Source organism: Scyliorhinus canicula, chromosome 6 (genome assembly GCF_902713615.1).
Source record: "Scyliorhinus canicula chromosome 6, sScyCan1.1, whole genome shotgun sequence".
NCBI classification, from domain to species: Eukaryota; Metazoa; Chordata; class Chondrichthyes; order Carcharhiniformes; family Scyliorhinidae; genus Scyliorhinus; species Scyliorhinus canicula.
In genome coordinates, this window is record NC_052151.1 from 32,801,378 (window position 1) to 32,816,956 (window position 15,579).

Sequence of the window (15,579 nt, forward strand, 5' to 3'; positions counted from 1 at the left end):
TTTAAACTTCCCAACACACTGCAGCAGCATTCTCAAACTATTTCAGGCACCGAGTCATTGAAGGAACATTAGGGAAAATGATACAGGTTTTAGAGGAGCATCTGAAGAGAAAGAAAGAGAGGTAGAGACCAAGAGCTTTACAGAGAAAATGTCAGAGCTTTGTGCCTCAGCAGCCGAGGGCACAACTACCAATAGTGGAGTAACTAAAATCAGGTTTGCACTCGAGGCTAGGATTGGAGGAACACAGCAATCTCCGAGGTTTATAGGGCTGGCAAGGTTACAGAAATAGATGGAGGGGGGAGGGGCCTTGGAGGGATATGAAAATATCAATGAGAATTTTAACATTGACGTGTTACTTAACCGAGAGCCAATGTAGCTCAGCAAGCACAAGGGTAATGGGTGACAGGTCTTGGTGCAATTAGTATTCAGAATAACAACGATAAGTACTAAACCTAAACACATGTCAGAAGGGAAGCAAACGACAAGTAATTTTTGTACAAAGTAACGACTAGTGGCATAGCTTCGAGAAACAAGGGATATATTTTCATTTCAATAACATACTTTTCATTGTACAAGGATCTACCTGCTCCCACTGCCATTCCGATGTAGGTTATGGACACAGCCTGGAACAGCTCAATTTACTGATAAAGAGGGATTTGCAATGAGATAGCACTTCACAACTACAAGATAGCCAAAGCACTTCATAGTCAGTGAAGAATCTTTGAAATGGAGTGACTGTTGCAATTTAGAAAACAGGAAAGCTAATTCATGCACCGCAAATTCTCACAAACAGCAATATAATACTAGGTAATCTGCTTTGCAATGCTGATTAAGGAATAAAAGTTGATAAAGAAAAGGCTGAAGGCACTGGATAATCCAACGGCTATGGGCCCAGATGATAAAGGAATAAAAATTGATAAAGAAAAGGCTGAAGGATACTGCGATAGCTATGGACCCCGGAGAATATCCGGCACTAGTACAGAGCCTGCTGCAGCCCTAACCAAGCTGTTCCAGTACAACTGACATCCACCCAGCAATGTGGAAAATCGGTCAGGTGTGTCCCGTACACAAAAAGCAGGGACTAATCCAACCGGCCAATCAGAGTACTCTCAATCATCAGTATAGTGATGGATGGATGGGTGGACTCATCAACAATGCTATCAAGAGGCACTTGCTCAGCAATAACCTGTTCACGGATGTTCAGTTTGAGTTCCGCCAAGTTCACTCAGCCCCTGACGTCATTACAGCCTTACATCAAACATGGACAAAGAGCTGAATGTCAGAGCAGAGTCAAGTGTAACAGCCCTGGACAACAACGCAGCACCGCAGCATTTGACGGAGTATGGCATCAAAGACATAGCAAAACTGGAGGCACTGGGAATCAGAGGGAAACTCTCCGCTGGTTGGAGTCATAACTAGCAGAAAGGAAGATATTTGTGGCAGTTGGACATCAGTCATCTCAGTCCTGCGACATCACTGCAGGAACTCCTCAGGGTAGTGTCCTAAGTCCAACCATCTTCAGGTTCTTCATCAATTATCTTCCTTCCATCATAAGGTTAGAAGTGGGGATGTTTGCGGGTGACTGAACAATGTTCAGCACCATTCGCAACTCCTCAGATAATGAAGCAGTCCATGTCCAAATGCAGCAAGACCTGGACAATATACAGGCTTGGGCTGACAAGTGGCAAGTAACATTGTCTAGCACCACGCAAGTGCCAGGCAATCACCATCTCCTACAAGAGAGGATCTAACCATCGCCCCATGATATTAATGGCATTACTAGCACCAAATTGCCCACTATCAACATTGTGGGGGTTGCCAATGAAATATAATTCCAAGTCAGGATGGTGTTTAATTTGGAGGGGAATTTGCATGTGGTGGTGTTCCCAAGCATCTGCTGCTCCTGTCCTTCCAGGTGGTAGAGGTTGCGGATTTGGAAGGTGCTGTCGAAGGAGCCTTGAGGAGTTGCTGCAGTGCATCTTGTAGATAGTGCACACAGCTGCCATTGTGCATTGGTGGTGGAGGGAGGGAATGCTCATTGTGATGGACGGGGTGCCAATCAGTGGGCTGCTTTGTCCTGGATGGTATTGAGCTTCTCAAGTGCATTTAGGAGCTGCACTCATCCAGGAAAGTGGAGAGTATTTCATCACACCGCTGAGTTGTGCCTTGCAGATAGCAGACATGATTAGGGAGCCAGGAAGCGAGTTAAGTTCTATCAGAATTCCCAGGCTCTCACCTGCTCATATAGCCACAGTACTTGCATGCCTAGTTCAGTTCAGTTTCAGTTCAAATGGATGTTGATAGTGGAGGATTCAGCGATGGTAAAGCCATTGAATGTCAAAGTGCTAGATTCTCTCTTGTTGGAGATGGTCAGTGCCTGGCACTTGTGTGCGCAAATGTTACTTGCCACTTGTTAGCCCAAGTCTGAATATCTTCCAAAGTCTTGCTGCATATGGACAAGGACTAAATGAAAATAACTGTGGTTGTTGGAAGTCAATCACCATATTTCGTTTAATGAATTTAGAATGTCCAATTATTTTTTTCCCCCAATTAAGGGGCAATGTAGCATGGCCAATTCACCTACCCTGCCCATCTTTTTTTACAATAATCTTTGTGGAGGTTACCATTGACCAGAAACTGGTTGGAGATCAGTCATCTCAGTGCTGCAACATCATTGCAGAATTTCTCAGGGTAGTGTCCTCGGCCCAACCATTTTCAGCTGCTTCATCAATTACCTTCCTTCCATAAGATCAGATGTGGGGATGTTTGCACAATGTTCAGCACCATTCGCGACTCCTCAGATAATGAAGCAGTCCATGTCCAAATGCAGCAATAACGAAGCAGTCCGTGTCCAAATGCAGCAATAACAAAGCAGTCCATGTCCAAATGCAGCAATAATGAAGCAGTCCATGTCCAAATGCAGCAATAATGAAGCAGTCCGTGTCCAAATGCAGCAAGACCTGGACAATATCCAGGCTTGGGCTGACAAGTGGCAAGTAACAATGACCACCTCCTACAAGATGGGATCTAACCATCGCCCCATGACATTTCATGGCATTACTATCACTGAATTCCCCCACTATCAACATTGTGGGGGTTACCATTGACCAGAAACTGAACTGGACTAGCCATATACATACTGTGACTACAAGCGCAGGTCAGGGGCTGGGAATCTTACATCAAGTAACTCACCTTCTGACTGTCCACCACCTGCAAGGCACAAGTCAGGAGTGTGATTGAACACTCCCCACTTGCCTGGACGAATGCAGCTCCAACAACAAGAAGCTCAATACCATTCAGGACAAAACAGCCCACTTGATTGACACCCCTTACACAAACGCTTACTCCCTCCACCACGGCACAGAGGTAGCAGTATGCAACATCTACAACACCAAGGCACATGGGTAGCACCTTTCAAACCCACAACCACTACCATCTAGAACAGGGGTGGGCAAACTTTTCCGTGCAAGGGCCGCATTCAGAAATTCACAATTCACAAAGGGCCGCATAGTATATTAAGTAAAATAATTACTTCACCCGGTTATGATTCTGGGCGCCTCATATAGAACATAGAACAGTACAGCACAGAACAGGCCCTTTGGCCCTCGATGTTGTGCCAAGCAATGATCACCCTACTCAAGTCAACGTATCCACCCTATACCAGTAAGTAACCCAACAGCCCCCCCACCCATTAACCTTTAAAAAAAAAAAAAAAAAAATTTTTTTTTTTTTTTTTTAAATGACTTGGTGGGCCGCAGAAATACCTTTGCGGCCCGCGGGCCGTAGTTTGCCCACCCCTGATCTAGAAGGACAAGGACAGCAGGCACATGGGAACACCACCACCTGGAGGTCCCTTCCAAATCACTCACCATCTAAATTGGATACGTCACTGGGTCAAAATCCTGGAATTCCCTCCCCAACAGCACTCTGGATGTACCTACACAATATGGGCTGCAACAGTTCAAGAAGGTAGATCACCACCACCTTCTCATGGGCAAATAGGGATGGGCAACAAATGCTGGCCCTGCCAACGAAGCCCACATCCTGTAAAACTTAATTTGATTGATTGATATTTAGTCACATGTACCGAAGTGCAGTGAAAAGTATTTTTTTTACAGCCAAGGGAACGTACACAGTAGACAAAAGAATAATTGACAGAGTACATTGACAAATGGTACATCAACAAATAGTGAAGTGTGGAACAAGGGCCAAACAAGCAATACTTGAGCAAGAGCAGCAGAGGCCGTCATGAATAGTGTTCTTACACGGAACAGATCAGTCCAAGGGAGAGTCGTTGAGGAGTCTAGTAGCTGTGGGGAAGCTGTTCCTATGTCATAGATACATAGAAAATAGAAACAGGAGGAGGCCTTTTGGCCCTTCGAGCCTGCTCAGCCACTCATCACAATGATGGCTGATCATCCAACTCAATAGCCGAATCCTGTTTTCTCCCCATAGCCTTTGATCCCATTCTCCCCAAGTGCTATATCCAGCCGCCTCTTGAATATATTCAACGATTTAGCGTCAACTACTTCCTGTGGTAATGAATTCCACAGGTCCACCACTCTTTGGGTGAAGAAATGTCTCCTTTTCTCTGAGCAAAATGGTTTACTCTGAATCCTCAGACTGTGACCTCTGGTTCTGGACACACCCATCACTGGTAACATCTGCCCTGCATCTAGTCCTGTGAGAATTTTATAAGTCTCTATGAGATCCCCCCTCATTTTTCTGAACTCCAGCGAGAACAATCCCAACCTAGTCAATCTCTCCTCATATGACAATCCCGCCATCCCAGGAATCAGTGTGGTAAACCTTCGCTGAACTCCCTCGAGAGCAAGAACATCCTTCCTCCGAGAAGGAGACCAAAACTGCACACAATACTCCAAGTATGGCCTCACCAAGGCCCATGTATAATTGCAGCAACACATCCCTTGCTTCTATACTTGAAACCTCTCGCAATGAAGACCAATATACCATTAGCCTTCTTTACCCCCTGCTGCACCTGCATGTTTACCTTCAGCGACTGGTGCACAAGGACACCCAGGTCCCGCTGCACACTCCCCTCTCCCAATTTACAACCATTCAGGTAGTAATCTGCCTTCCTGTTTTTGCTTCCAAAGTGAATAACCTCACACTTATCCAAATTATACTGCACCTGCTATTGATTTGCCCACTTTCCCAATCTGTCCAGATCATGCTGTAGGATCCCTGCATCCTAATCACAATTCACCCTCCCACCTAACTTGGTATCATCTGAAAACTTTGGGATGTTACATTTTGTTCCTTCATCCAAATCATTAATATATATTATGAATAGCTGGGGTCCCAGCACCGATCCCTGTGGTACCCCACTAGTTACTGCCTGCCAATTTGAAAAGGACCCATTAATCCCTCCTCTTTGTTCCTTTCTGCCAACCAGTTTTCTATCCACCTCAATACATTTCCCTCAATCCCAAACACTTTAATTTTGCACAATCATCTTTTATGCGGGACTTTGCCAAACGCCTTCTGAAATTCCAAATCTACCAGATCAACTGGCTCCCACTTGTCAACTGTTCATCCTCCCAGTGTGTGCGCGGGTTTCCTCCGGGTGCTCCGGTTTCCTCCCACAGTCCAAAGATGTGCATGTTAGGTGGATTGGCCATGATAAATTGCCCTTAGTGTCCAAAATTGCCCTTAGTGTTGGGTGGGGTTACTGGGTTATGGGGATAGGGTGAAGGTGTTGACCTTGGGTAGGGTGCTCTTTCCAAGAGCCGGTGCAGACTCGATGGGCCGAATGGCCTCCTTCTGCACTGTAAATTCTATGATAAAACTGTACTGGTTACATCTTCAAAGAATTCCAACAGATTAGTCAAGAATGATTTTCCCTTCATAAATCCATGCTGACTCCGACTGATCCTGCCACAGGTTTCCAAATGTTCCGCTAGAAAGTCCTTGGTAAGGGATTCAAGAATTTTCCCCGTACCGATGTTAGGCTTGTGTCTGGATGTGCAGGTCTTCAGACTTCTGTATGTTCTGCCTGATGGAAGGGTCTGGAAGAGGGCAAAGCCTGGATGCGACGGGTCTCCCAATAATGCTGTCTGCCTTCCTGAGGCAGCGGGAGGTATAGACAGAATCAATGGGAGAATGGCAAGCTTGTGTGATGTGTTGGGATGAGTTCACCACATTCTGCAGTTTCTGGTGATCTTGGGCCGAGCAGTTGCCATACCAGGCTGTGAGGCAGCGGATAGGGTGCTCTCTGTGGCACATCCGCAGATGTTTGAGACAGTCGATGCAGACATGCCGAATTTCTTTAGCTTCCGTAGGAAGTAGAGATGTTGTTGAGCTTTCTTGAGCATCAACACGAGTGGACCAGGACAGACTGTTGGTGATCCCCCAGGATCTTAAAGCTATCAACAATCTCCACTTCGGAGCCATTGATGTAGGCCCCTGGGGCGGGGGGGGGGGGGGGGGGTCCTGATGAGTGCAAGATGAAAAGCTTTGACATGTCTCTTTTTCAGCAATGCTCAAATTCTGTACTACCAAATTACTGAATAGATATTGGACAGGACACCCAGAATAACTCCCTGCTGTTCTTTGAAACTCTGCCAAGGGATCCTTGACACTCAGCAGAGTGTGCGTTCGGAGGCTTGGCTTATCATCTCATTCAAAAAAAAACAGTGACGCACCTCTGACAATGTAACACTCCCTCAGTTTCAGCACTTGAGTGTCAGCCTTTATTTTTGTGCCCAAATCCTGGATTAGGATTTGAACCCATAACCTTCTGACCCACAGGCAAAAATACCACAAACTGGAGTCATTAGTGACACTTGTGGAGCTCAACACATCACATTCACCCGGATAACGATCCCGAAACACATATTAGTGACCATTTCCTAGCTCTGGTGAATGGTCATGTGTGAGAAACTGTTAATAAATTGAGTTTAAAAAAAAAAAAATTACACATATGGGGAGGACGTTGTACTGAAATGATCCCCCCTAGGTTTTCCTTTTTGTTTAATTATCATATAATTAAGCTCAGTTTGTACAAGGCTAAATATTTGGGATTGACATGATGCATGAGATGCCTGAAGCAACATAATATTAAAATTTGAAAATCAAGGAGAAGGGTCATTCTAGGGCTTTTTTTTTAAAGCTATTAATCAATTTGCACTCCATGTTCTATAATTACTAGAAATCCAACATGAGATATACTGAGCCCAAGCTCTTGTAATCATGATGCTCTGGCCATATACGCCAAATTTAATTACTTATTAAACTTGCTGGAAACGTCAGCAAAAAGAACTATCGCGGCAACTTTATTAATATCATACTGACAAGTTGCCCAATTATACAGTTGAAATCGGTTCTCTACTTACCAACCAGAATGCTGACTATGCAAGAAAACTAGAACAGTGATACATTTATATAGAACCACTTGTGCAGTGAACGTCTCAAAGCACCTTAAGGAGCACCTGTCAGACATAATTTGGCATCAAGTCAAAAAGGAGAAACTAGAATAGGTGAGCAAAAGCTTGGTGAAATAAGTAGATATTGAGAGGGAGATTTTGACATTACTGTTAAGGTTGCTCCACCAATAAGACAGCGAGCATAAATAAAAAAAAAAAATTATGCATAAAATGTATTAAAAGCTGGGAACTACAGGAGGTCAGTGCGCCACTATGGAGAAAGGAGTTAATAGCATATAATCTCCTTACGGTTTTAAAAAAAATAATGAATTCATGGGATGTGAATGTTGCTGGCTCTGCCAGCATTAATTGTGCCTCCTTTATTGCCCTTGAAAAGGCGGTGAGCAGCTTTATTGGACTGTTATAGTCCATCTGGTGTAGGAACACCCACAGTGATGTTGGGAAGAGATCTCCAGGATTCTGACAGTGAAGGGACGGCGATATAATTCCAAGTCAGGATGGTGTTTAATTTGGAGGGGAATTTGCATGTGGTGGTGTTCCCAAGCATCTGCTGCTCCTGTCCTTCCAGGTGGTAGAGGTTGCAGATTTGGAAGGTGCTGTCGAAAGAGCCTGGAGGAGTTGCTGCAGTGCATCTTGTAGATAGTGCACTGGTGGTGGAGGGAGGGAATGCTCATTGTGATGGACGGGGTGCCAATCAGTGGGCTGTTTTGTCCTGGATGGTATCGAGCTTCTTGAGTGCATTTAGGAGCTGCACTCATCCAGGAAAGTGGAGAGTATTTCATCACACCGCTGAATTGTGCTTTGCAGATAGCAGACATGATTAGGGAGCCAGGAGGCGAGTTAAGTTCCATCAGAATTCCCAGGCTCTCACCTGCTCATATAGCCACAGTACTTGCATGCCTAGTTCAGTTCAGTTTCAGGTCAAATGGTAACACCCAGGATGTTGATAGTGGGGGATTCAGCGAAATGCCATTGAATGTTAAAGGAAGAATGTTAGATTCTCTCTTGTTGGAGATGGTCATTGCCTGGCACTTGTGTGCGTGAATGTTACATGCCACTTGTCAGCTCAAGTCTGAATATTGTCCAGGTTTTGCTGCAGAAGGACAAGGACTAAATGAAAATAACTATAGTTTTTGGAAGTCAATCATCTTATATTAAAAAAAAATGAAATTAGAATGCCCAATTATGTTTTTTCCAATTAAGGGACAATTTAGCATGGCCAATCCACCTACCCATAACATCTCTTTTGACAATAATCTTTATTCATTTCACAAGTAGGCTTACATTAACACTGCAATGAGGTTACTGCGAAAATCCCCTAGTCGCCACACTCTGGTGCCTGTTCGAGTACAGAGAGGGAGAATTCAGAATGTCCGATTTACCCAACAGGCACGCCTTTCGGGACTTGTGGGAGGATCCCGGAGCATCCGTAAGAAACCCATGCAGACACGTGGAGAACATGCAGACTCTGCACAGACAGTGACCCAAGCCGGGAATCAAACCCGGGTCCCTGGCGTTGTGAAGCAACAGCTTCTTTGGGTTGGGTACCCACGCAGACACGGGGAGAACATAGAGGCTTTGAGACAGTGACCCGAGCCCGGAATTGAACCCGGCTCTCTGGCCTTGTGAAGCAACAGCTTCTTTGGGCTACCCACGGGGAGAATGCGCAAACTCCACACGGACAGTGACAGAAGGCAATCATCTTGGCTCTGGGACATCACTGCAGGAGTCAGTCTCGACTTCGGTGGTGGGCAAATTATTGGAAATATTTCTGAGAGACATATAAATTGTCACATCAAAGGCACAGATTGATCCGGGATTGTCAGCATGGTTTACTAACTTTAAATCATTTTTTGAGGAAGTAACAAAGAGGATTGATGAGAGTAATGCAGTGGATGTTGTCTACTTGGATTTTAATAGGACATTTGGCAAGGTCCCACATGGCAGACTGAACAAAGAACAAAGAGAAGTACAGCACAGGAACAGGCCCTTCGGCCCTCCAAGCCTGTGCCAAAAATGCTGCCCGTCTAAACTAAAATCTTTTGCACTTCCGGGCTCCGTATCCCTCTATTCCCATCCTATTCATGTATTCCCTGCTTACACTACCTCCTCCGGCAGCAAGTTCCAGGCACTCACTACCCTTTGTGTAAAAAAATTGCTTCGTACATCTCCTCTAAACCTTGCCTCTCGCACCTTAAACTTATGCCCCCTAGTAATTGACCCCTCTACCCTGGGAAAAAGCCTCTGACTATCCACTCTGTCTATGCCCCTCATAATTTTGTAGACCTCTATCATGTCGCCCCTCAACCTCCGTCGTTCCAGTGAGAACAAACCAAGTTTACTCAATCTCTCCTCATAGCTAATGCCCTCCATACCAGGCAACATTCTGGTAAATCTCTTCTGAACCCTCTATGAAGCCTCCACATCTTTCTGGTAGTGTGGCGACCAGAATTGAACACTATACTCCAACTGTGGCCTAACTAAGGATCCATACAGCTGTAACATGAGTTGCCAACTTTTATACTCAATGCCCCGGCCAATGAAGGCAAGCATGCCATATGCCTTCTTGACTACCTTCTCCACCTGTGTTGCCCCTTTTAGTGACCTGTACACCTGGATCTCTCGGACTGTCAATACTCTTGAGGGTTTTACCATTCACTGTATATTCTCTACTTGCATTAGACCTTCCAAAATGCATTACCTCACATTTGTCCGGAGTAAACTCCATCTGCCATCTCTCCGCCCAAGTCTCCAAACGATCTAAATTGTGCTGTATCCTCTGACAGTCCTCATCGCTATCCACAATTCCACCAAACTTTGTGTCGTCTGCAAACTTACTAATCAGACCAGTTACATTTTCCTCCAAATCATTTATATATACTACGAACAGCAAAGGTCCCAGCACTGATCCCTGTGGAACACCACTAGTCACAGCCCTCCAATCAGTAAAGCACCCTTCCATTGCTACTCACTGCCTTCTATGACCTAGCCAGTTCTGTATCCATCTTGCCAGCTCAACGCTGATCCCGTGCGACTTCACCTTTTGTAGCAGTCTACCATGAGGGACCTTGTCAAAGGCCTTACTGAAGTCCATATAGACAACATCCACTGCCCTACCTGCATCAATCATCTTTGTGACCTCCTCGAAAAACTCTTTCGAGGTACGAAGACACAACCTCCCCTTCACAAAATCGTGCTGCCTCTCACCAATACGTTAATTTGCTTCCAAATGGGAGTAGATCCTGTCTCGAAGAATTCTCTCCAGTAATTTCCCCACCACTGACATAAGGCTCACCGGCCTGTAGTTCCCTGGATTATCCTTGCTACCCTTCATAAACAAAGGAACAACATTGGCAATTCTCCAGTCCTCTGGGACATCACCTGAAGACAGTGAGGATCCAAAGATTTCTGTCAAGGCCTCAGCAATTTCCTCTCTAGCCTCCTTCTGTATTCTGGGGTAGATCCCATCAGGCCCTGGTGACTTATCTACCTTAATATTTTTCAAGATGCCCAACACCTAGTCTTTTTGGATCTCAATGTGACCCAGGCTACCTACACACCCTTCTCCAGACTCAACATCCACCAATTCCTTCTCTTTGGTGAATACTGATGCAAAGTATTCATTTAGTACCTCGCCCTTTCCTCTGGCTCCACACATAGATTCCCTCCCTGTCCTTCAGTGGACCAACCCTTCCCCTGGCTACCCTCTTGCTTTTTGTGTACGTGTAAAAAGCCTTGGGATTTTCCTTAACCCTATTTGCCAATGACTTTTTGCAACCCCTTTTAGCCCTCCTGACTCCTTGCTTGTAGCATAAACGCTTCACAGCTCCAGGGTCCCAGGTTCGATTCCCGGCTGGGTCACTGTCTGTGCGGAGTCTGCACGTCCTCCCCGTGTGTGCGTGGGTTTCCTCCGGGTGCTCCGGTTTCCTCCCACAGTCCAAAGATGTGCGGGTTAGGTGGATTGGCCATGCTAAATTGCCCGTAGTGTCCTAAAAAGTAAGGTTAAGGGGGGGTTGTTGGGTTACGGGTATAGGGTGGATACGTGGGTTTGAGTAGGGTGATCATTGCTCGGCACAACATTGAGGGCCGAAGGGCCTGTTCTGTGCTGTACTGTTCTATGTTCTACTTTCCTTATATTCCACACATGCTTCGTCTGTTCCCAGCCTTCTAGCCCTGGCAAATGCCTCCTTTTTATTTTTGACAAGGCCTACAAATGTCTCTCGTAATGCATGATTCCCGAAATTTGCCGTATTTATCCTTCTTCCGCCCAGGAACATGCCGGTCCCGAATTCCTTTCTAATGATATTTGAAAGCCTCCCACGTGTAAGATATTGATTTACCCTCAAACATCCGCCCCCAATCTAGGTTCTTCAGTTCCTGCCTAACTGGTCAAAAAAGTGATACGTCAACTGAAGACAGAGGTGGGATGGGGACTCTGGAGCAAAGCACTGAGCAGGGTGAACTCCAACTCCTCCTGCGCAAGGCTAAGCTCAAAGTGGTGCACAGAGCGCACCTGACCAGAACCAGAATGAGCAGGTTCTTCCCGGAAGTGGAGGAAAAATGTGAGCGGTTCCAGAGGAGCCCGGCCAACCACACCCACATGTTTTGGGCTTGCCCCAAGCTTGCTGGGTTCTGGACAGCCTTCTCCGAGGCAATGTCCAAGGTTGTGGGGGTGAGGATGAAGCCATGTCCAATAGTGGCAATCTTCGGGGTATCAGAGCAGCCAGAGTTACACATGGGGAAGGGGGCCAACACCTCGCTTTCACTTCCCTAATGGCACGCCAGAGAATCCTGCTCGGCTGGCGATCGGCAGCACCACCCAAAGCTGCAGACTGGCTCGCTGACCTTTTGGAATTTCTCCACCTGGAGAAGATTAAGTACGCCACCCACGGGTCAGAGGAAGGCTTCCTGGATACTTGGGGGGCAATTTGTCGGTCCATAGACCGATCCAGAGGGCAACAAAATTCACGTAGGGTCAGTTAAATGAAGGACAAACTAAACCTCTCTGTATAATAAAGGAAATTAGCGCGGGCGAGAAAAATGTGATGTGGATATATAAAACTGTTCATAAATATGGGAATGATTTAGACTTAAATGTGCAAACAACTTGGGAAATTTGAAGATGCCACAAAAATTGGCCATGTGGTTGATAATGAAGAGGATAGATGTTGACTCCAGAATTATATCAATGGTTTGGTCGAGTGGGCGGAGAAGTGACAAATGGAATTCAATCCAGAAAAGTGTGAAGTAATACATTTGAGAGCAAGTAAAGGAAGGGAATACTCAATAAACGGGATTCACAATCAACAATGGTTTCATGGTCATCATTGTACTATTAATTGCAGATTTACATTTAATTCAAATTTCACCATCTGCCCTGGTGGGATTCAAACTTGGGTCCCCCAGGGCATTACCCAGAGTCTCTGGATTACTAGTCTGGTGACAGGGCCACAACCTCCTAAGATTCATTTTATCTTGTAACTCCTGGCAGTATCTCCCAAAACAAAGGGCCAATTCTTTGGGTATATGACTTGTGGCAGCCTTCTTTTTTGGTTCAGCAGAACATTCTTTTTTTTTTAATGGAAAAAGAATAAAGTTTAGTATTTCTTTTTATATGTCATCATCATAGGGAACCCAACAACAGTCACAATTCATTACTGACTGAACATAAAATTTTAGTGTGCAGTTTCTGGTTTCAAGGCTCAATGTTCTAAATGTTAGAAAAACATTTTTGGCTTGTCCAATCCTTTCTAGAATTACAGTACTGTTTTTAACATAGGAGGTTAATATGCTTCCCAGGTAGCTGAATTGAGTGATGTTTTCTAACATGCTTCCATGTACAGTGATTGCATACTGAAATGTCCTTTTACTTCATTATTATCATTAGATACACTCAACTGCAAGTAAAAGTAAGCTTTTACTACCACTTCCTTTATAAATGTATTGATTAAGTTTTGCAAGTCTTCTTCACTTGTTGCCATAAAGCACAGTGTCATTGGCAAAGAGAGTGTTGGTGACGACTCTCCCGCCTACCTTTATATCACCCATCCCTTCAATTCGTCCAAGAATACATTCACTGTATAGGGGCAAACTGTCCTGTTTTCCCGGATTTTCTCTAACTCTGGCCATTAGGAGTCTGAGAATGAATGATGACCTTTACTACATGACTGATTGCTTAGTTGATCTTTTGGTGTACCGCGCCTTCTATTGTACCAAGCCTCTTTGATTTAGTTAGATCTTTGGTTGGTTGATCTTTTGATGTATCTCATCTTCTATTGTACCAAGTTTCTTTAATTTAGTTAGATCTTCGGGGGTAATGGCAGGATTGTAGTTCTCGGTGGTGTTGGCAACTATAGTGAGGTTTTTCATTTTCTAGCTGCCTTGTTGCTCCAATAATCTTTTCACCTGGTCCCAGTGCTTTCCCACTCACCTGGGAGTATAAAAGAGACAAATTTTAACCATGTCCAGGACTTACATTTTCTGCGCGCGCAGAGCTCCCATTGGCTGTGCGAGATGCACGACCACAGAAAGTAGTTGAGGCCAAAACGTGTGTAATTTCAAGAAGGAATTAGATATAGCTATTGGGGCGATAGGATCAGAGTATTGAACTTGATGATCGGCCATGATCATAATGAATGGCAGAGCAGGCTCGAAGAGCTGAATGGCCTCCTCCTGCTTCTATTTTCCAGGTATGTTTCTATGTATGCATCCCTCTACACGACCCAATAAGAAACCTCAGCACACTCCAAGCATAATAATGGAGCACTCTAATACTTCGGGTGTCTGATTTAGTAATAATCTCCTGATACCCTCAAACTATAATGAGACCAAAGGTTGAAGCCCTCGTTAACAGAGAGTGGCCAGTGTAAACCACAGGGAAGTGGCTGAAGGTTCTAGAAAGCCTTACTCTGATGTTTCACTGCAGATATCAGCACAAACATTTCATTAAATCAGGTTTCATGCGTCTTCAAATCCCAAAATCAAGCCAAATCTACTTCATAGCAATAGAAACCGATTCTCAATGGCATTTTACTGGAATTGGCTTGGCAGCTGTAGGTTATTGTACCTGGAACCAAATCACCAGAAATAAAACCCAGTCCCAGCAATAAGAACCACGGCCAGGGTTTTGCGGTGGATGCAGGTCATTTAAAATGCCATTTTCTTCAGTGGGACTCCAAAATTCTGGCCCAGGTTTTGGTAGTTGCTAAACAGACGGCCAGATAGGGTAATTTATTAAACTGAAGCGCTCCAGCTCTGGGTTGGAAGCAGCAGTTGGTCAGAGGTGCAGATCATCTTTCTTTATTTATGCAGAATTTAGCGCAGCTACTATTTGTTTTCCACGTACATATCTTTCTCTTACCTCCATTGGGACCAGGATCAGGGGGGCCAAGGCTGATGCCACCCCATGAGCTACCAGTCCAGCCTCTTTCTCTTTTAATTTTCATTTTCCTTCGCCTGTCCCACTCCTCTCGTTGTCGAAGGGCTTCAGCCTGCAACACTTCCTGCTGGGTTTGGTCACGTTTCCCGATGGACTGAATGGTTCCACTTTTCACAACAGGAGCATTTAAACCGGGCCACAGGAAACCAGCTCGTCCTGAAAAAAAAAAACCATCACTGCATTCAGCCAAGGTTAATAACATCTATAGATCAACATGAACAGCACGAACAGAGGAACTTCCAAGGCGTGTACTCTCACACTATATTCCTTCTGGAAATTACATTCTTCTGATAGAGTACAAATCATGCAAATTACAAAACTGTCAGTACTACACAATTCCATTTCCTCTCACTTCACATTCACAAATGGCCAACTAACTAGACTTCCATTTCCTCTGTTTTATCTTCTATACCTCACTCCTTATGTGTTGAATCGAATAGATTGCTTTTTGAAATAATGTAGAGGTATTGTTTTATTTAATACTGGCCATTGTGAAACGTTCTACAAACCACCAGATGTTAAAAGCACAAAAATTTGTCAACGTTCTGCTAAATTCATCTGTGCAAGCAACCATTGTTCATCGGCAATTAAGAGGATGACTTTGACAAGTTATTTTTAGAAACACTGAAGGCAAAGGCTCAACGTCACCCAGAGGCGGACTTACACTTTTGGGGGCCATAAGGTGTACTCTCTTTGCCGGGCCCCTGCTGGTTATCTAGCCTGGCTTCTGCTCTC

The 15,579-nt window shown here is 44.8% G+C and overlaps 1 protein-coding gene across 1 annotated transcript in view; it reads right to left on the bottom strand.

The window, feature by feature from the left end:
- mrps5 (mitochondrial ribosomal protein S5) overlaps positions 1–15,579 on the bottom strand; it is a 212,973-nt gene that overhangs the window by 140,667 nt on the left and 56,727 nt on the right. Inside the window, exon 4 of the mRNA XM_038799132.1 lies at positions 14,767–15,000. Coding sequence (XP_038655060.1) covers positions 14,767–15,000 — 234 coding nt within the window. The remainder of the gene's footprint in view (positions 1–14,766; positions 15,001–15,579) is intronic.